The sequence below is a fragment of the Exophiala viscosa genome, assembly GCF_022695815.1.
Source record: "Exophiala viscosa unplaced genomic scaffold EDD37scaffold_13, whole genome shotgun sequence".
Lineage (NCBI taxonomy): Eukaryota > Fungi > Ascomycota > Eurotiomycetes > Chaetothyriales > Herpotrichiellaceae > Exophiala > Exophiala viscosa.
The window spans coordinates 301,710-321,010 of record NW_026944365.1 but is presented as its reverse complement, the minus strand read 5'-3'; the positions used below and the strand labels follow the sequence as shown (position 1 = coordinate 321,010).

Below are 19,301 nucleotides of genomic sequence, written 5' to 3'. Positions count from 1 at the left end.
GTACTTCCGTCTCAGCCTCATTTCGGTGATGTCAAGCTTTTCAACCCCAGTCCCCACATTAGCACGCCTTAGGATAGATCGACATTCTCCAACTCACTTGAGAAGCTATATATCCCTGCAATTCACTATGAATGGATTGATGATTGCGTGATCCGCCCCAAAAAGATTCCTAGATACCTGCGTGGACCAGGTCTCCCACAATGTCCCCGGCACGGGAGTTTGCTCTATATAAAGAGCTAGAGTCGCCAGTCGTGTATTCACCTCAATCTCCCATAGACTACCACGAGAATGAAGCTCCTCAACCTCACCTCGTTGACCCTGGTTCCACTCACATTGGCAGCAACCCTTCCTAAGATCCGTCAAGCATCAGAGCCGCTCTTATGCTCAGCCGCCTCCAGTCAGATAGCTACGAACGGCACCAACAGCACCCTCTGGCCATGGCAGACATACAAGTCCTCCGATGCTGTGCCTCCGGTGCTCGCAATCAACAAGACCGGTGACGCCTTGTTCGATGGTCTCATCTTCTTCGACGCTTCACTCGGCAGCTCCGTCGTTGCAACAAAGGAAGTAGCACCACTAATTATGACCGACACCGGAGATCTAGTGTGGAATGGACCCGTTGCGACGACTCAAGCAGCCAATGTACGCGTCCAGACCTTCAACGGATCTCAGGTTCTTACATATTGGTCTGGACAAGGCACAGCATGAACTTCGCAGATCGTCGGCCATGGCTTTGGCGAGATCGTCGTCCTCGACACAAATTACACAGAGCTATACACAGTCTGCCCCAAACTCAGCTTCAACTTGCCGCCAAACGTCACAGCAAACTGTGTCGCGGACATTCACTAGTCTTTCATCACATCCAGGAACACAATGCTCATCACGGCGTACAATACCACGCCGGCCGACCTGACGAGTGTAGGCGGACCAAAGAACGGCTGGGTTCTTGACTCAATTGCCGCAGAGGTCAACATAACCACAGGAGAAGTGCTATTCACTTGGAGCCCGCTTGCTCATCTCAAAGTGAATCAAAGCCACTATCCACTCAGTGGTGCCGGTCTGAACCAAAGCAACCCGTACGACTTCTTCCACATCAACGCCATAGAACTCGTCGGAGAGAACTACTTAATCAACAGCCGTCATTTCTGGAGCACCTTCCTCGTCAACCCCAAGGGCGAAATCCTGTGGGAGATCAATGGCGAGACTGGTGGAGATTTCGGCACATTACCCGAAGGCGGTACATTCGTAAGTCCAACCACCCCTTCTAGCATGCTTCAGACACTGACGTTCGTACAGTCCTGGCAACACTTTGCACGTGTGCAACAGCTCAATTCAACCAAGGCTCTGGTGTCTTGGTTCGCCAACAACAACGATTTGACTGGTCAAGCCAATGCCAAACCCAGCACAGGCTTATCTCTCCTTCTCACACTTCCACCCAACGCCACCTCTCCACCAGTACTAGTCACCAACTTTACCAACCCTCATTCTCCCGTCGATGCCTGGTCCCAAGGGTCCTTCCAGTACTTGCCCAATAATAACAAATTCATCGGCTACGGCTCCAACGCAGTCATAGCCGAGTACGGACCGTTCACGAACGGCACAAACGGCACTGAAGGCCAAGTACGCTGGGCCGCGAGTTTTGGATCAGGCGATCTTGTATCGAGTTATCGCGCCTACAAGCAGGTCTGGCATGCGACACCCGCCACTAAGCCCAGCCTCGTCGTCTTGCAGGCAGCTTCAAATGACACGTTGACGCACTGTGCAGGGTCTTCGACATGGAGAGGTTACGTGAGTTGGAATGGCGCCACCGATGTGACGAAGTATATCGTGTACACTGGGTCGACGAATACTACGTTGACGGCAACGGGTCAGGCTAGCAAGACTGGATTTGAGACCGAGTTTGTGGTACCATCAGGTGCCGCTTACGTGCAGGTTGGAGCTGTCGAGAACAATGGGACAGCTGTGACTAGGAAGTCTAGCGTCGTAGCTGTGGGAGACAGTTGATCTAGTTAGCATAACCATCGGTATCCGTGGGATTCATAGAGTTGCAAAAGTCACGCTATAATTATGCATGTGGTAGTATCCAACACATTCTTTTTGTTATCGTAGCAACATGCTTTTGGTCCTGGCCCTTGATATTCATGCTACTCATTATCAGCCTCCTCCACATCTTCAGTCAATCTTGATCCCAACCCTGCCTTCAAGCGCGTTATACCCGACGCCCCTAAGATTCCATGTCCCCTTCACTTCACTCATAGTATTCCCTCCTCGATCCGTAGCCTTGCTCCAGATATCCACGCCCTCGGCCGGTTCAGCAGGAACATATACCTCCCACAGCACCCAACTGAACTTCCCTCTCGGTTTCCCTCTGTTCGCCGGATGCGTAGTATGCTCATCCCCACCATCCATGATCGTCGCATCATACCAACTCCCTCCACGATCAATACTAACCTGTACTCTGACCACAGGTCCATCTTTGCCCTTCGGGATGGCGTAACCCGCGATCCTCACTTTCCCATCATCCCGGCGGACAAGTGTCTCACCATCCTCCCCAGGCACCGCAACCACAGAGTTAATCGGGTTATCCTGCATCGCTGGGGTCTTGTCCCAGAGGCCTAATTCCTCTGCCTTTTCAGGGGACGTCGCTTCTGGAGGCAAGACCTTGTAGTCGTGTTGTTGGTAGTGATTTTGCGATTCACGGCTGGACAAGACGATTGTGTCTAGCCATTTGACTGATCTGGCGCCTATTATGCCGGGGATGACTGACCTGACGGGGCCGCCGTGGCGGTCGGGGAGAGGGGTGTCGTTCATCTTTCGTAGCATAGCAAGTCAGCTAGGACAGTGCTGCTGAACAATTCAACGCAAACACCCACGCAGAGTAGGAAGATACTGGGCAGGCCGGGAGGATCTTGGGAACATTAGACACTCACCTCCAGCGCAAGTACAACTTCCCTCTCCTCATCCATAACCACATCAAGCGGCACGCTGGACCCGTACCACTCATCATCCTGGACCTCGGTAGCATTACACTCCATCTGGACATGCAGACCCTCGTGCATCGTTTTAGGGCTTAATCCAGCATGGATCAGCACATCCCGCAACAAAGGCCCCGTCCACTCTGCATTCATGACCGCCCCATCTCCCCAGTCTATACCACTGACTTCCTTGACGCGACTACGCATCTCATGCCGACGGTTTCCCGCGCACTGGAGCGCGCATTGGACTGTATGTTGCCGGAATTTCGTCTTTAGGTCATCCACGGATAATACAAGGTCCACAGAGATAGTGGTTGCCTCGGACTTGATTGTCAGCTTGTGTGCTAGTGGGTCAATGTGTTGTATTGGTCCGTGATTTCGGTCGTACGCCACCTGCGTGTCGTCTGCTGTTTTGCTGGGTTGAGATTCAGACGGCGTTAAAAAGCTGGGTATGATACTTCGTCAGCCTGTCACACGGTATTTGCAGGGCATGTCAACGAAGGCCAGGTGAAGGTGGACATAGTTGACATGATGTCCAGTGCTCAGTCTACAGTACCTTTGTACCAGATGGCTCATGTCTGGTTCTCTGTTGATGGGCTCCTTGACGGTGCCATCGTCGCTGCTAGGCATCTCCAAAGTCGGCACCAACAAGGATAGAACCGAGTGGCACGATCAGTCTTCAACTCGGCTTGAATGAACGAGAAGCGACAAGACTTTGACAACAGTGCTGATGTCGTGGCTCGTGAATGAATGTGAACGATGCATCCGCCTCGAGACATTCTTACTTGCCATACTCCGCACTCCGCGTCATCACTTACAACATACTGTATGCAGGGAGTGGCACTCGAGGTGTTGGCCCTAGGCCTCTTTTTAAGGACTTTCGTCTAAAGTTTCCGCTAGATTTAGGTTCGTGCTTAACTAGACTTTAGACGTTCTACCACCTCCTCGCCTAATTCCTCGGTCCCAATTCCTTCAGATGCCTAATCTTGGTCCAGAAAGAAACTAGACGTCGTTAATTTAACTCATCACAAAATTGCTGAAAATCTTCCGCGAGTGTCAACACTCGCTCAAAATTAGCCTCTATGGCGCAGTGGTAACGCGGTATGACAAACTCTTATGATGATGCTTTGCAGCATTCACTAAACGATTATCAGTCGCACTTGTACCACTGGAAGTTGTACTTCCTGATGCCATAAAATGCGAAGATCACAAGTTCAATTCTTGTTGGAGGCATTGTTTTTTTTGCCTCCTTTCTTCAATCCAAGGAATTTGCTATTTCATGTACGACTAGTGACAGGCATAACCTGTATGAAGATGAGATCGATTGTTTCGGACATCGATAACAAGGGAGGTCACTCTTTTGACAAAGCACTTTCTGACACGTTGAAGTCGTGTAAGTCATCTCATGAACTGTCTGCCCCTTTATCAGCCTGTGTCACGATGAAGTGCAATAAACACCAGGTCTTTGAAAGCGACTGGGTTCAGCTTTAAAGCCCTTGGCCCGACCATGTCAAGCTTCATTACCGAGCCTGATGTGTGCCTGCTACAATGACAATCCTCGCTATGCAGAAAATCCAACATTACACGTAGACCGTGTTTACTTTTTGCCCCTCTTTCCTTTCGCCTTCGGATCTTCGCTACCACCCAAAATTGAGTCGAAGGTGAGGTTGGGATTGTAGTTCGGATTTGCTTTGGGCCGTGACTGCACCTGAGGAGGTGGTGCCTCCATTGCATCCAATCCAAGATTTACCGAACTTCGACTGCTGACATTTCTTAGCTCGTTCGAACTGGCCGACGAGAGTGGCTTCATGAGTGGTGAGGTGCCAGGATCCAGATATGGCGCTTGCTGAGGGTTGAGGAATGGCGAGCTGCCAGTTTGAAGCTTCTGTGGCTGTAAAGCAGCTGTCGGTCTTTGGAGGGTTTCTGCCCACCTGGTCGCTACTGTCCAGCAATGGCTTCGTCGGTAAATACCTTCGACACTATGGTCAATCAAGTCGGCTGGCAAACTGACCACACCGCCGCCACTAGCAACGTTGTACCATGCCCTAGACGTCGATTGGTCTTCCTTCACCCATGGTCTTCCTCCTCTTGGAGCAACACATAAGAAATACTCCACCCCATCTGTGTGCTTGAGGTCTCTGGCATCCACAACAGTCATAGGCAGGGATTGCAACACCGCATACAAAAACAGCCAGTGGCCGCATCGGTAATCAACAATTTGGTCCAAGGTTTTGCCGCCACCAGAGCGACGCTCATAATTGAAAAAGTCTTGGATCCACGTGCTTGCATTGATCGACTCGCGATTGTATGAGCCCAACAACACCTCATTGACTTCATTTTCTCTCAGTTTCTTTCCTTGCAACGTCGCTGCATCCGGACCAAGTACGTGGTCCCTGTTGAAACTGTTTGAAAACTGTGGAAGTAGTGGCGCGTCAAATGGAATCGGTGGCATCACGGGAGGCGCCGCTCGGTCGTACTCGCTTTCGATACGACGAACCGCATGTTGTATGAATTCCATGTCACTCGTTTCGGAATTGTCAGTCATCGCAGCCATCTCCACAGTTCTTGTTGTGAGAGATGATCGATCAACAAGAACATCATACAGGTCGGTAAAGTCTTTGTAGACTTCTCGAAGCAAAAGTCTGTTTAGACCGCTTTCCTCGAAGTTGTTCTTCTTCGATGATGCCTTGGGTGGCCAGGACCCGTACTTGCGCCGATAATGAGCAATGGTGAATTTTCGAACGTCTAGGAAAGCAGCTTTCCACTCTTTGAACCGCGAAGCTCGGCTCGAACTCTGAGAGTCTGCAATACCTGCAAACATGGAGGGAAACTCATAGTCTTCGAGCTTGCCTCTAACCGTCATTAGTCTCTGTTCCAGATCAAGTTGTGCCCGTTCCAATCGATTCATGGTGATTGGTGACATCTTCTCATACTTCGGACTCCTCATAGCCTTGATATCTGCCAATCTACCGACGGCATGAGTAAAGCCTTCGTTGTAAAGCGCCCACGACTTGACTTGCTCGCCCAGAACGATAGCTTCAATCGTCTTTTCTCGACTCGAACGGACGTCTGACAACCTCAGCTCGTCGCAATATCGTGCAAAACTCGTGGTCGGCACATCCCCGAATGTCGAGCCGTCTGCGTTGGTAAATGAAAATCTTCTGAGAATCGTGCTGATTCCCATGAAGATGGAAAACAACGTGACCTGTCTCGGTGTTGCAACCAATGCGCCACCCGCAAGGAATGCAAAAAAGTTGCGATACAACAAGATCAACTCGAAATCATTGCCTTGAGGTTCGGATTCCGGATAAGAAAGATCTTCGTCGAAGCCAAGAGGCAGATACACATGCTTTTGCTGGCCTGCGGCAGAGACAACTCCTGCTGCTGAAAAATTGATGGATGGCTGAGAAATGGAGCTCGCCTGTGAAGGAGGCCGCAGCTGGCCTGAGGGCAAGGTGATCTCGGAAAGGGCATGCTGTAGCACCTGCATATCACCATCTTTATCGACTGCAGTAGATGGCGACTGCATTCGCAGGTTGACGAGCGCTCTGGAGTCTGCCAAGAGAACCGAATCGAGTCGAAAGCATGGACCTTTCCCTGATGAAGGAGGGTAGAGGTAGACGATGGTATCACCTTGATCATTCCAAAGCTCGGGTACCTAAAAGTCATTCTTTAGCATGATTCTTCTTCTTGCCGAACCATGTCTTTACCTTCTCGCCATACAAAAGCGTTGTCACATCATAACCAACAAACTCTCGAAGCCCAGCGATCCAAGCCTGCTGCCCGTATCCCTGCGCCTGACTGTCGTAACTCTTCCGGTCTGATCTTGTAGATATCCAACTCTTCTTTTTGCTCTTTGTGGATGTTGGTGTGACTGGTCGAGCAGGGGGCATGGCATCTGGTGGTACCGAGATGCTCGGCGTCTGAGGACGACTTCGACTATTATCTCGACTTCGAACCAGATTCAGGCTAGGGGGGCTGCTGGCTCGACTTCCCGCTCGACTGCCTGCTCGACTGTCCGCCTGACTGCCGGGGCGGCTATCCGACCGTTGACTGCTCGGCGGTCGATACAGCCCATTGTGTGAAAAAGGAGGTGGTGCTAGAGGAGGATTTCCATCGTTGTAGCCTTCGAAGGGGCTTGGGATATTGTGTTTGTGCAGTTTACGAGGCGCGGGTGCTGTAGTGGACGATTGAGCGTATTCGAGAGAACCTGCATCTGAAGAGCCTGATCTTTCAGAGTGCTGGTCCTTCTCATCGCGTGAAAGCGATAACAAGGCGGACAGTCTCCTTGCCATTGTGTCTATCACGCTACCCGGGAGACGAATGTCTTTCTCTTCAGCCTCACAAAGCTATGTGGTTTGTTTTCCGTTGACCACAGTATCCGAGGTCTGCGTTATAGGAGGGAAAGGGGGTGACCGTTACTGTCTTCCGTCCCGAGCGCTGGCACCGTCTCTGCAGTGTCACCATTCTGTTTCACAGTCAGTTGTACGGGCGAGACGCATGCAGGATCGCCAAATAGATCATGAAATCAATGAAATTCAGGCCAGAAATAACAGCACGCCTGGTGAGGCTCGGCAAAGTGAAGTGACGACGAGGGGGCCAAAGATGACACTGGGGGTTGCTGGATCGAGTCTTGTTGTGAACTCGCGTGATTCGCAGTGCAGTGCAGTGCAGCGGGTCAGGCTGCCCCCCGTACATGACGCTTCTTGCAGGGAGGGCATGTTAGCATAAGCGAGGTGAACGGTCGCCTATAAGCGTCACTATTCACTGACAAAGGTATGCGACGCATGGACGGCGACTGACATTAAGTGTAGGTAATGCAGTAGATGAGGGATGCAGGCCAGTATTCTTTGTAGTGAGTTAAAGTTCCAAGACAAGCCACGATTTTGCCCATGCTCTCTACCGTCGAAAAAGGACTTGTTTTCCTGTTCATCCGCTCTGACGTCTTTGGCTTGCGACGAGCAGGTGTCACCTAACTTAATCAAGTCAGGCACAGGCCTCGGCGGCTTCGGCTCCCCACGATGCTTAAATGCCGCTAATGCGATGTCTGGGTTTTAGCTTCCGAAAAACTCAAGATCCCAAGAAAGATGGCGACATCACAACTGTTCTAAGGAAAGGATTTTACCGGGAATGCCTCGTGAGGTGTAAATGTGCATACGACAGCCATCTATCGCAGTTGCATCACTTCAACGTTTTTCAAGGCTTCGATCACTTTCAGCAGTAGGGGCATCATACGGCAGGTTACCTCTAAATAAAATGACCAGGAAAACTTCTCAGAATCGTCCCCCGATTGAAAGGTCGATTGATCTTTTGACAGGATGGCCAAATCCGACATTGTTACCTCCAAGAGATCTTGACAAGGCGTCTAATCAGATCCTCTCCAACGCTAATAACACGGATGTCTTGGGCTACGGCCCCGATGAAGGTTACCAGCCCTTGAGAGAAGAAATTGCCAAGTGGCTGAACGAATTCTACCAACCCAAAAATGCAATCTTGAGTGCGAGTATATGTATCAGTGGAGGGGCCTCCCAGAACCTGGCATGCGTACTGCAAACCTTTACCGACCCTGTTTATACCCGCAACGTCTGGATGGTGGCTCCGTCCTATTACTTGGCGTGCAGAATCTTTACGGACTCTGGTTTTGATGCTCGGCTGAGGGCCGTCCCAGAAGACGAGGAAGGTATCGACCTTGGATACCTTGAACGTGGACTGCAGGAAAGCGAAAAACGAGCACAGGCCGAGAACAATCATGAACCAAAGATAAAGGCACCAAAGCCATGGAGAAAAATATACAAACACGTCATATATGCCGTGCCAACGTTCTCGAATCCAAGTGGCCGTATCATGAGCCTACACCACCGGCATGCCCTGGTCAGACTTGCGAGGAAATATGATGCTTTGATAGTCACTGACGATGTGTATGATATGCTCCAGTGGCCGTCTGACCCTAGCCTCGGTCCTAGAAGAATGGATCGAGCAGTCCTGCCTCGCTTAGTCGACATCGATAAAGAGCTCGACGGAGGGCCGGTGGACGCTTTTGGGAACGCAGTGAGCAACGGAAGTTTCAGTAAAATTGTTGCACCAGGATGTCGAACCGGATGGGCTGAAGGTACCGAAGCGATGGCTTATGGTATCTCACAAACCGGATCAAGTCGATCGGGCGGTGCTCCCTCTCAACTTGTGGCTTCCTTCATCTACCAGCTTCTTGCGAGTGGGACATTACAGAACCACATCTACGAAGAATTGCAGCCTGCATATGGGAGACGATATCACCTCATGATGAGGGCGATAGAGACCCACCTCCTACCACTTGGTCTCACATTACCACAGGCGAACAAGGATGTCGCAGGAGGATATTTCATCTGGTTGACGCTTCCTGGAACCTTGGATGCCATAAAACTAACAAAACGAGCCCTCGCGGAGGAGAATCTGACCATCATTGATGGAGCCAGGTTTGAGGTGGATGGTGATAAGAATGAAGCAACTCGCTTCACGAAAGAAATCCGGCTTTGCTTTGCCTGGGAAGATGTGGATGTTCTGCAAGAAGGAGTGATGCGGTTGGCGCGTGTGATAAAAAGCGAAATGACCGGGTCAGATGAGGAGTGATGAAAAGTAATTCGGGTTCAATGAATGACCTGCTTCAATCAATAGGCACCACCAATTTTATGTAACAGAAAGCCCAAGCGATCTCTTTCGATGAGCGCCGGTTGGTGTGCACTGATCAGCTCCATCTCTCTAGAGCAGTTCAACTCTACCAGCATTGTCAGGTTGCAAAAGCCGGCAAATTTGATGTCCATGCTGTCAAACAGCGCCCCGGTCTGTGCCGTTTTCGGAGTGTTTCATGGTGTGCCACGCGTGCCAATCAGATGTGTGACAGGCGTCAATCTGGACAACATCCGAACCTCGTCTTCCCCTTTCGAATTCTCATCTCCTCTTACTCTTCGGCCAGATGACTGGATAGGAAAGAAAGTGCATATTAAGGAGTTACCGCAGATGGTGTCCTCATCAAATCAGCTGTCCTAGCCCAGATTCGTAGGCACTCTACTGAATTCTCGCCACGCGACCGTCTCTCGACGGAGCGGCGCGAAGCTCAAGAAGATGGAGAACCAGGAGACATGGCCGAGAGTGGTGAAGGAGAAACTCAACGACTGACCTTCCTTTGTGCAAGTTTTCACTTCAAATGAATAGCTGGAAGTGGATGAGAAAGATGGAGACCGCTGTTAGGGGGATGGAGAGAAATGCAGTGTAAGTCGTTGGCATTGTAAGACTCTTCACTGACAACACCACCACTCACTCTTGTGCACATCGACATTCTTCTTCTCCTTGAGTCTCCTGACAGACCTTTCTCTTTCCATTGTCTGGATCTTCTGACTTGACGTCTTTGTTGTTCATTCATTCGCTTCTCAGAGAAGGGCTCACTAAGCACCTTCACTTGATTCATTCGTTTGAGACAAAGAAAGACAGGAAGAAACAATCACCCTCCTTTGTACCGGCCGCCTTGACTTCGAGGCCTCACTGCTTTCCTTTGCAAGCCGGCGGTAACCACTCTCGGACCGCCTTCCCTCGTCGTCTGACTACGGCTGATCACTGGTCCTCTGGGGAAGTTGTTGGGTGTGCCTGCCTTTGTCTGTTTAATACCTTTATTGTTTTGATCCGATTGTTGCCTCCGTCACGGCAGTTGCGACCTGCTTACGAGGAAAGTCCTTTCTCGACCAGTCTTCGATCTCTCAAACGGTCTTCGAATTCATATCTCTCCACATCAACCACTTGCACAGATCACTGTCGAACCTTTTTGTTTGGTGCCGGACACCGATACTATTTTACGAACTCCTCATAAGGTGCCTTTGCAAGAATAACAACAATCAACAAGCATCACATTGTCCACAATGTTGCTCTACTACCTCTTCCTCATCCTGCCATGGCTGGCCATGGCTATACCAAGACCTCACGAATTAGCATCACTGAAACCACGACAAGAATCATCGTCCAGCTATTGGGTTGCCCAAATTCAGCGACAGGGGACAGTTGCGTTCGGATCAAACTCAAGCTACACAATCTTTCGCAACGTCAAAGACTATGGCGCAGTTGGTATGTAAAAGACCCTTGTACGTGAGAATATTTTGCTAACAGCTTTTTAGGTGACGGCGTGACCGACGACACAAATGCCATCAACACTGCGGTCTCCGACGGCAACAGATGTGGCCAAGGCTGCGACAGCTCTACCACCACTCCTGCGATCGTCTACTTTCCTCCTGGCAAATATGCTGTTTCGGCTCCAATCATCCAATACTATTACACACAATTTATTGGTGACGCTGTCAATGTCCCAACGATTGTGGCCATGCCCAGCTTTCAAGGAATTGCAGTCATGGACACCGATCCTTACATTCCTGGAGGAAATGGCGCTCAGTGGTATACCAATCAGAACAACTTCTACCGTCAGATTCGGAACTTCATCATTGACCTCACGCAATTACCCGAAACACTTGGTGCTGGCATCCACTGGCAGGTTGCACAAGCCACCAGCCTGCAAAACATCGTCTTCAACATGGTAGCGAAAAGTCCTACAAACAAACAGCAGGGCATCTTCATGGACAATGGCTCTGGCGGTTTCATGGGCGACTTGGTCTTCAACGGCGGTAACTATGGTGTCTTCCTCGGCAATCAACAATTTACCTCCAGGAATATGACATTCAATGGTTGCAACACTGCGGTTTTCATGAACTGGAACTGGTTGTGGACATTCAAATCACTAAACATCAACAACTGTGACGTTGGAATTGACATGTCCACCCTCGATGGAGGCGTCAATCAGACTGTTGGCTCTATTGTCGTCTTGGACAGTGTCATGGCCAATACCAAAATCGGCATTTGGACCTCGTACAACCAGACGAGTCAACCAACCACCGGAGGCACTCTGGCTTTGCAAAACGTCGATTTCACCACGACCAACATTGCCATTGCTGGTGCCAATGGCGTTGACCAGATCCTCGCTGGGTCCAGTGTTGTGGACTCATGGGCTCAAGGTGATGCGTATCGACCTGCGAGCGGAGTTCAACGCGCCAAACGACAACCTCAACTCCAGACCTCCTCGGCAACGTCAGCCTGTTCAATGTCAACCACAACTACCACCGTGACGCTCTCTACGGTACCCGCCACACCAAACTACTCTGCGTTGACCTCTACGGTGACTGTCTTGCCAATATCATCATCCACTGGAAGCACGCTACCGAGTGCTCCTGTCCCTTATGGTAACTCCACATCCTCTGATTTGCCGGCTGGTAATGCCAGCGCTTGCTCGGCCTCACCCATTGCCTTGCAATCTGCCCGCGTGCAGCAACAATTGACTGCTCCTACTCTGCCTGCATCTCTTATGAACGGCAACGCGGTGTTTGAACGGTCGAAGCCTCAATACGAAAATATACCCGTTTCGTCGTTCGTCAGCGTCAAGTCTGCTGGTGCAAAAGGTGATGGTGTCACGGATGACACCGCTGCCCTCCAAGCCATCATGAACAATGCCACAGCAGACCAGATTGTCTACTTTGATCACGGCGCGTACATTCTGACTGATACCTTGAAGGTACCCAAGAATATCAAGATCACGGGCGAGATCTGGCCTTTGATCATGGCCAAAGGCGATGCATTCACCGATATCAACAATCCGAAGCCTGTGTTCCAGGTTGGCTTACCTGGTGATACTGGTTCGGTGGAGATCTCAGATCTGGTCTTTGAAACCATGGGTCCTCTTCCCGGAGCCATTATGATGGAATGGAACGTGGCCGAGACAAGTCAAGGATCTTGCGGCATGTGGGACACCCACTTCAGAATCGGAGGTACTGCAGGCACTCAACTGCAGGAGAATACTTGTCAAGCCAATGTTACGGGATCTTTCGAGTTCAAACCCGAGTGCGCGGGCTCATTCCTGATGATGCACATCACGCAGCAAGCATCTGCTTACATTGAGAATGTTTGGCTTTGGGTTGCCGACCACGAGCTTGACATCACTACCCACGATCAAACGGACATCTACAATGGCCGCGGGTTGCTTGTTGAAAGCCAAGGCCCGGTTTGGCTATGGGGTACCTCATCTGAGCACAGTCAACTCTACAACTACCAGATCTCTAACGCACAGGACATCTTCATGGGAGCCATTCAAACCGAGACTCCTTACATGCAATCCAGCCCTGACGCATTGAGTGGAGGATTTCCACCAAGTTCAACCTTCACGGATCCTACCTTTGCGAATTGCACCACCGAGTCATGCAAGAAGTCATGGGGTTTGCGTATCGTGGATTCGAGTGACGTGTACATGTATGGAGCGGGACTTTACAGCTTCTTTGACAACTACATCCAAACGTGTCTGGAAACCGAGTCTTGTCAAGAGAACATGGTGGACATCGAATGCTCGACCAATATCAATCTCTATGGTCTCACTACCAAAGCCTCAACAAACATGGTCAATGTTGATGGCGTTCCGGAGGCCTTCGAGCAAGACCATACCAACTTGTTTGGACAGACCCTGGTTCTCTTCGAAACATGATTGTAGTTGGCAAGGTCAGACTTTGCAAAAATCATTGAAAGACATCTTGGTCATCTACTGTTGGGAGGAATGGAGCGCTGGAAAGCTCAGGGGGGATGAGCTGAGACATCAATTGACAACATGAATAGTATGTTATGAAGGATCCAAGTCGACATTGGTTGGTTGAGGGCTGATGTGCATAAGGATACCCAGTGATACAGTTGATCAGCGACTGCTTATTCGAGGTATTTTAGTCTGTAATATTCAGATAAACGATGAACAGCAAGCAAATGAAACATGATGGCTTTGTGCATCGTTGACTTTACACACTCGTAAAAGATGACTCGACTATCACAGTACTAAGACTGGTGAAGCTGTAAATGATCCGCGTGCCTTAAAGAGCGTATCCTATTCGTACTCCTTGATAGCTGCTATTCCAGGGTTCATGATTGGCCATCAAAGTCCTATAGGCGCGAGCTAGCCTGGAAGCTGATCACAATAAGCGGGGTCTTATTTGGCAGATCCAAGGTGCGGGGTGCGCTTAAAGTATCTAAATGGCTGATCTGCGTTATTCTTGATATTGTTGTCGTTCTCCAACCTTTTTTCCAAAGCGCCTGCCTTCAGTGAAGTGAAGTGGCAGTGAATTTCAAAATGGTCTGAGATCCGTATCACATCGAGACCTCCGTAACTCAGCCCACTTACAAAGAGGTAACAAATCAATTGCAACTTGCATCTCATTGTTATTTACACCCATCACCATATATCTTCCCTCATCTCTACATTTTGACCAATGTCCGCTACAAGAACCACTCCTCGTACCAATGGCACTCAGGCACCCTCCGCGGTTTCCCATTGATGGTGATGCCCTGAACGACAGATCTGCCTTAGAGAACCACGGTCTCGACCTGCCCGGTCGTCCGCTTCCAGATCATCCTTCGATCCACCCGTCGGAAGTCACTTCACGCAAGCGACCTTCCTCCTCTGAAGATCCACTGGTTGTCCACCCCTTCGCGACGGACTTTGGACCGAAGACTCTCACACGCTTCCTGCGCGAAGAAATTCTGAAGTTGCAATCTTCCATACGCTCTGCAAAAGGCAAGGGCAAAGAGAAGGAATTACGACAGAATGTACACCCTGCGACACGCCATTGGGAGCACTCGAGAGACATGAGTGATGAGGCTCGCGATTCCACATCGTCGAGTGAAGATTACTCCATGGACTTTCAAGTTAAAGGCCCGGGACGATCTCTCTTGTCCACTGCATTGAACCCAGCCAGGCGCCGCTCGGAGCGATTGGCTAAAAAGGAACAAACACAACTGTCCGACCGGGTTGACCCTGCATCTGGCGATGTTCCCTGGACACTTCAGTTCGCCACGAGACAGTCACGAGATGAGGACATTCCTGGCAGCTGCAGCAGCCGTCGGGTGTCTACAAGCCGACGTGGTCTTAGACCAGCGAGGCCAAACCAATCCAGCATTAGCAGTAGCACCAGCGCAATGCCTGCCACAAGGAGCCAGACGTTCGATGCAGGATCACCCAGGAGAGTCAACTTCGAAGAGCATACCATGAACAGAAGAAGGGCAGTTAGGAACATAGCCATCGTGGAGGCCAATGAGGGTCTGGAAAACCATCGAGATTCGTTGCGACCACCACCTCGGTCTAGAACTGTCGATGAGTTTCCCAGTTCTTCTACCTCTTTGCCAGAGACATCAGCAGATCGATCTTATCTTGGTTTCACGAGGTCGCGCCGACCTTCCCTGCCGTCCCCTCCTAAGGCCCGAACATCTAGCAGATCGCGTCGGCGTGACGATCAACGCAACCCCACCGTGCCCAATCACTCTAATCCCCCAGGAAAGAAGAGAACATCTCGCGCGAAAAAGCAATTGAAGAGTGGCGGTCTGCCAGCCTCAGATCCAGAAATCTTTCCATTGCTTGCTAGTATGTTCTCCGACATACATGCACGGAGAAAGATATCCCCAATCCCGGCACAACTTGGCTCTGTCATGCCCGACGACGATACACAACTCTCTCAGCCACTCTTCCATTTCGATTACGCAGACACTGTTCCTGAGAATGTTTCCGCCGGATTGAAGAGCGACTTCCTGCGCGATCTACAACGAGTGACTGGGACAGGGGTTCTGGAGATCAACACAGTGGAAAGGGAAGCCTCATCAGAGGTACCGAAAGAGTCTCTTGCGATTCCGTTCACAGTGAATGGGCCGGGTTATTCTAGCCCTTCAAGCACAGGCAGTCTCGGTCAGGAGGGCTCAGACAGTACGACGGACAGCAGCCACGATGGGACTGCGAATAAGGGTGTGGGTCTGGCGAGCTTTGATGCTGACATTTGGATGAATATTGCACACTTTCTTTCCACTGAGGATATCAAGAACGTTCGTTTCGTCTCCCGAACTCTTGCGAATGTATTGGCCCCGATCCAGTTTCGCAACATTGTGATCAACTTCGACAGATCATTTTTCGATGTCAATGAGGCTGCTTGGAACACCAAAAGTGGCTCTTTACCATCGAATGCCATGCTGAGGAAGTACGGAGGCGCCATCAACCAGTTCGGAATAGCGTTCGAATATGATTTGAACGGACTCGCTCATGCGAAGGAAAAGGTCATCGAAAAGGAACAAGTTGCTTGGTTTGGGAGGTTTTTATGGCCTACCGAGCAGTACCCGCGCTATCCCAGCTTGCAGGGAATCGAAGATTTGGTCGATCACAACCGACCATTGCTCAAAGAAGCATTCAAGCATGTTACCAAAGCTTCGGAACTTGGATTGTGCATTGACAGTGGACATGGATGGCTTGAAGGCCCTGATATATCAGACCTCGCTGTTTTTAATCGACGTATGGCCAAAGGAAGCAAAGTCTTTGGAAAGACCTTCAATAGCGAAGAGGCATGGACGGCTTTGGCTCGCAACCAGTACTTCAACTGGGCGCAACAAAATACGATCAATGAAGCCCTCAAGCTGCTGAGGGAGCGAGCACTTTCTGAAGAATGGGCGGCCAAGGAAGTTGATTTCTTGGAGACGCTTCATATTCGCGATTTTGGTAGTTTCCGGCAGCAAAAGGAGCAGGTTGACTTTTGCTCTGGAGCACACGTTGGTGTGTTCGGTCGTGATCAAGGCCCATTGGAAGAGGCTTACTTCGACACCCTTGTAGGCCAGTCGACCTACGCCCGAACACAATGGCCGATGATCTTCAATGGTTATAACCTGGCTGCTCACTTGGGTGGCCATGCCACACCTATCCAGAATAAGACGGCAAATCCTCTGCTGGGTCCACTTCTACCTGGAAGCCTCACCGAAGCACAGGCTCAATGGCTGATGGAAACCGCGTGGGCACAGCGCGCCTTTCTGTCCGCATACACCACAGCCGTCATAACCAACAAACAGAATTTTCGGGACATTCATACCTTGAGGATTAGCAAGTTGTCGTCTGGCCTTCTTCCGTCGCTCGAACAGCATGAATTTTGGAAGTCTTTGCCCCGGTTGAAGACCCTGCAAATGTTCATCAGTCCAGATTGGCGGCAAGAATATGTCATTGGTGATCGATCCTACACCACCAACATGCTCATCTCACCTGTGAAAGCGGCCCAGAAATTCACTCAATTCTTACGGACGCATATCGCCAAGATTGAGAGCCTCCATAGCCTGACAATCGGCTATGCTGGCGGAGGGGAACACGCCGTCGGAATGTTTGCGCGAAACCAGCATGTTCTTCCTGCTCCGATCATTGATGACCCCCGTGACTGGCTCCGCGGCGTTAGAGGCGTCATGACCAAGTTCGACCATATCCGTCATCTCAAGTTTGAGAACTGTTGGTTTACTCCATGGATGTTGCAAGGGTTCATGGATCAAAGCAAGGACACTAGCCTGCATTCTCTAGCGCTTGAGTCAGTAAGCATGGTGCCATATCACGAGTTTGGTTTGGACCGGCGTTTGACTACCATTTCCAGCAATCTGCAATGCCTGCACGGTCCGGACTCATGGTTGCTTGAGACCATCCCCAACAGCGCAGCTTGGTGTCGAGTTTTGGACGCCATCACACCAGGCAAAACCTTTCTGGATCGACAATACGAGACGGGCATTTTGAAAGAAGATGAACAGCCAAAACCCCAAAGATCATTCCGCGGCCATGTCCGACAAATAACACTCAAGAGCTGTGGCTATGTTAGAATCACGCAGCCAAAGAGCACGCAGACAGGTTACAACCAGAATGGAGCTGTTTCACACGTGGTCAGCCCCATGGACAAAGGCATTCAACAACGCAAGGCACGATTTGATAAGTCGTTTCCCCCAGCCTATGCCGAAGAGAACGACATGGTCGCGATGAATGCGAGACGACGTCCTCCGCGGGATCGGTATGATGACCCTGCACATAACCGCGTCATGTTGAGTACAAATGCCCCTGGAGGGGAAGCTTATCCATGGCTAGGAACACTGACGCAATGTGTGCATCCTATTGAGAAGAGAGTTTTGGAAGGTGCTTGGGGTATGACCTTTGGTTGGGGCGATGATATGGCACGTTGGGGTGCGGTGGAAGATGGCTTCTTTGAAGGTGGCACAGGCCGGTTCAGCGGTGTGATTGACAAGGATGGCGATGGCCTTGGGGATGACGATTGAGTCTGAAACGACCAGACCTTCCGATGATTGGGAAGTGGTCAGGTCAGGACACATGCTAGAGTATGCGAGGCCATCTATTCAGGACTTCAACAGGGCATTCCTGATCTCTGGTTGCAACGGGCTCGAACTCGAAGGGTACTCCTGCCGGTGGTGAGGGATTGTGTAATCTACTCATGAGCTACGTGCGAGATCAACAGTGGTATCCTGCGAAACTGGATGCTCGAGCTTGCGATTTCGACTACGAGAATAAACGTTATTCCAGTCACGCTTTCTCATTCTCTTGCAATTCACTTCTCCAAATGATATTGTACTGATTCCAAAACAGCCATTTTCTGCGCCACGACCGAGCAAAACATCATACCAAAGCCAACCGTGTCACCGTTTCTGTTCAGCACAAGGCAGTCCAGTCACCACATATATCAATCTGATATGTGTCACCACCTGCGCAAGACATCATAAAAAGATGCAGCACAACGCACGCTCACCAGCACATACACCAATGACATATGTGTGACCTTCGACGTCGACTGTTGACTTCGACGTCGAGTCTCAAAGAGAAGCATATCGTCTCAATCTACGCTGGTAGTCCTCCCACTGTCTCGCCTGCTGGTACTCATTCCGCTCCGCCTGCTCGAGGGCTTGGGCCAGGGGCATACCGCACAATGACAGGGCAATAGCGCTGTGGACAACGGCTTTGGCTTGTTCGGGCGAAAGCTGGACTTGGCGTGGCACGGAGGAAATACCTCTTTGAATCGTCAGCGTGGCAATCTCCATCACCCTGGCGTTGTACGTTGCCATGCGGGATTTCAGACATGACATGGTCAGACCGGTATGGTTGCTTATCGTATGGAGGTTGCGGCCCCGCTCAGTGCCGACTTCGCGGATGATGGATTCGATTTGAATGACGTTGTTGAGGGTGGCTTCGAAGCTGACCTGAGGGACGATGATGGATGGCGTGCCATACTGGTATTGTTGGTATGGCTGGCGGCTTGATCCGGGTGTGGAGTGTCGGGTATATGGTGTGGAAGCTCGGCTGGTGTTCGGATTCCTGGGACTGTTGCGAAGGATACTCCGCGGTGTTCTTGGGTTTGGTGTGGAGTGTCTGGAGTAGGGTGTGGAATCTCGGTTCATGGTGATGGTGGTGCTAGCAGGAGTAGTCTGGAGAGCCTGGATGATGTG

At 50.6% G+C, this 19,301-nt stretch overlaps 6 protein-coding genes across 6 annotated transcripts; 4 read left to right on the top strand and 2 right to left on the bottom strand.

Moving 5' to 3' along the window:
• Positions 1–791: 791 nt before the first annotated feature.
• Positions 792–2,088, top strand: EDD37DRAFT_174042 (ASST-domain-containing protein). Its single transcript, XM_062809890.1, has 2 exons — positions 792–1,245; positions 1,297–2,088. The coding sequence occupies exons 1-2, from the start codon at positions 874–876 to the stop codon at positions 2,002–2,004; spliced, it is 1,080 nt and encodes a 359-aa protein (XP_062666197.1). The 5' UTR covers positions 792–873; the 3' UTR covers positions 2,005–2,088.
• Positions 2,075–3,801, bottom strand: EDD37DRAFT_641135 (sulfite oxidase). Its single transcript, XM_062817285.1, has 3 exons — positions 3,532–3,801; positions 2,931–3,420; positions 2,075–2,811 (listed from the first exon to the last, which is right to left on the bottom strand). The coding sequence occupies exons 1-3, from the start codon at positions 3,603–3,605 to the stop codon at positions 2,173–2,175; spliced, it is 1,203 nt and encodes a 400-aa protein (XP_062666196.1). The 5' UTR covers positions 3,606–3,801; the 3' UTR covers positions 2,075–2,172.
• Positions 3,802–4,519: 718 nt separating this feature from the next.
• EDD37DRAFT_174017 (uncharacterized protein) lies at positions 4,520–7,362 on the bottom strand. Its single transcript, XM_062809888.1, has 2 exons — positions 6,686–7,362; positions 4,520–6,633 (listed from the first exon to the last, which is right to left on the bottom strand). The coding sequence occupies exons 1-2, from the start codon at positions 7,268–7,270 to the stop codon at positions 4,573–4,575; spliced, it is 2,646 nt and encodes an 881-aa protein (XP_062666195.1). The 5' UTR covers positions 7,271–7,362; the 3' UTR covers positions 4,520–4,572.
• Positions 7,363–8,047: 685 nt separating this feature from the next.
• Positions 8,048–9,730, top strand: EDD37DRAFT_641129 (valine-pyruvate aminotransferase). Its single transcript, XM_062817284.1, has one exon. The coding sequence runs from the start codon at positions 8,124–8,126 to the stop codon at positions 9,579–9,581; it is 1,458 nt and encodes a 485-aa protein (XP_062666194.1). The 5' UTR covers positions 8,048–8,123; the 3' UTR covers positions 9,582–9,730.
• A 1,173-nt stretch (positions 9,731–10,903) lies between these two features.
• Positions 10,904–13,515, top strand: EDD37DRAFT_569791 (glucan 1,3-beta-glucosidase; the record flags this gene model as incomplete). Its single annotated transcript, XM_062814242.1, has 2 exons — positions 10,904–11,063; positions 11,114–13,515. 2 exons carry the CDS (start codon positions 10,904–10,906, stop codon positions 13,513–13,515), a joined length of 2,562 nt encoding a protein of 853 aa, XP_062666193.1.
• A 703-nt stretch (positions 13,516–14,218) lies between these two features.
• EDD37DRAFT_173972 (uncharacterized protein) lies at positions 14,219–18,397 on the top strand. Its single transcript, XM_062809887.1, has one exon. It carries the CDS (start codon positions 14,316–14,318, stop codon positions 18,120–18,122), a length of 3,807 nt encoding a protein of 1,268 aa, XP_062666192.1. The 5' UTR covers positions 14,219–14,315; the 3' UTR covers positions 18,123–18,397.
• The last annotated feature ends 904 nt before the right edge of the window (positions 18,398–19,301 follow it).

Bases quoted from the DNA above. Each gene is read 5' to 3' on its own strand.
- EDD37DRAFT_174042 (XM_062809890.1), top strand. From the start codon at position 874: ATGCTCATCACGGCGTACAATACCACGCCGGCCGACCTGACGAGTGTA. The intron at 1,246-1,296 runs GTAAGTCCAACC...ACGTTCGTACAG, and splicing joins TACCCGAAGGCGGTACATTC to TCCTGGCAACACTTTGCACG.
- EDD37DRAFT_641135 (XM_062817285.1), bottom strand. From the start codon at position 3,605: ATGCCTAGCAGCGACGATGGCACCGTCAAGGAGCCCATCAACAGAGAA. The intron at 3,421-3,531 runs GTACTGTAGACT...TATCATACCCAG, and splicing joins ATGAGCCATCTGGTACAAAG to CTTTTTAACGCCGTCTGAAT. The intron at 2,812-2,930 runs GTGAGTGTCTAA...ATGCTACGAAAG, and splicing joins AAGTTGTACTTGCGCTGGAG to ATGAACGACACCCCTCTCCC.
- EDD37DRAFT_174017 (XM_062809888.1), bottom strand. From the start codon at position 7,270: ATGGCAAGGAGACTGTCCGCCTTGTTATCGCTTTCACGCGATGAGAAG. The intron at 6,634-6,685 runs GTAAAGACATGG...AATGACTTTTAG, and splicing joins CGCTTTTGTATGGCGAGAAG to GTACCCGAGCTTTGGAATGA.
- EDD37DRAFT_641129 (XM_062817284.1), top strand. From the start codon at position 8,124: ATGTGCATACGACAGCCATCTATCGCAGTTGCATCACTTCAACGTTTT.
- EDD37DRAFT_173972 (XM_062809887.1), top strand. From the start codon at position 14,316: ATGGCACTCAGGCACCCTCCGCGGTTTCCCATTGATGGTGATGCCCTG.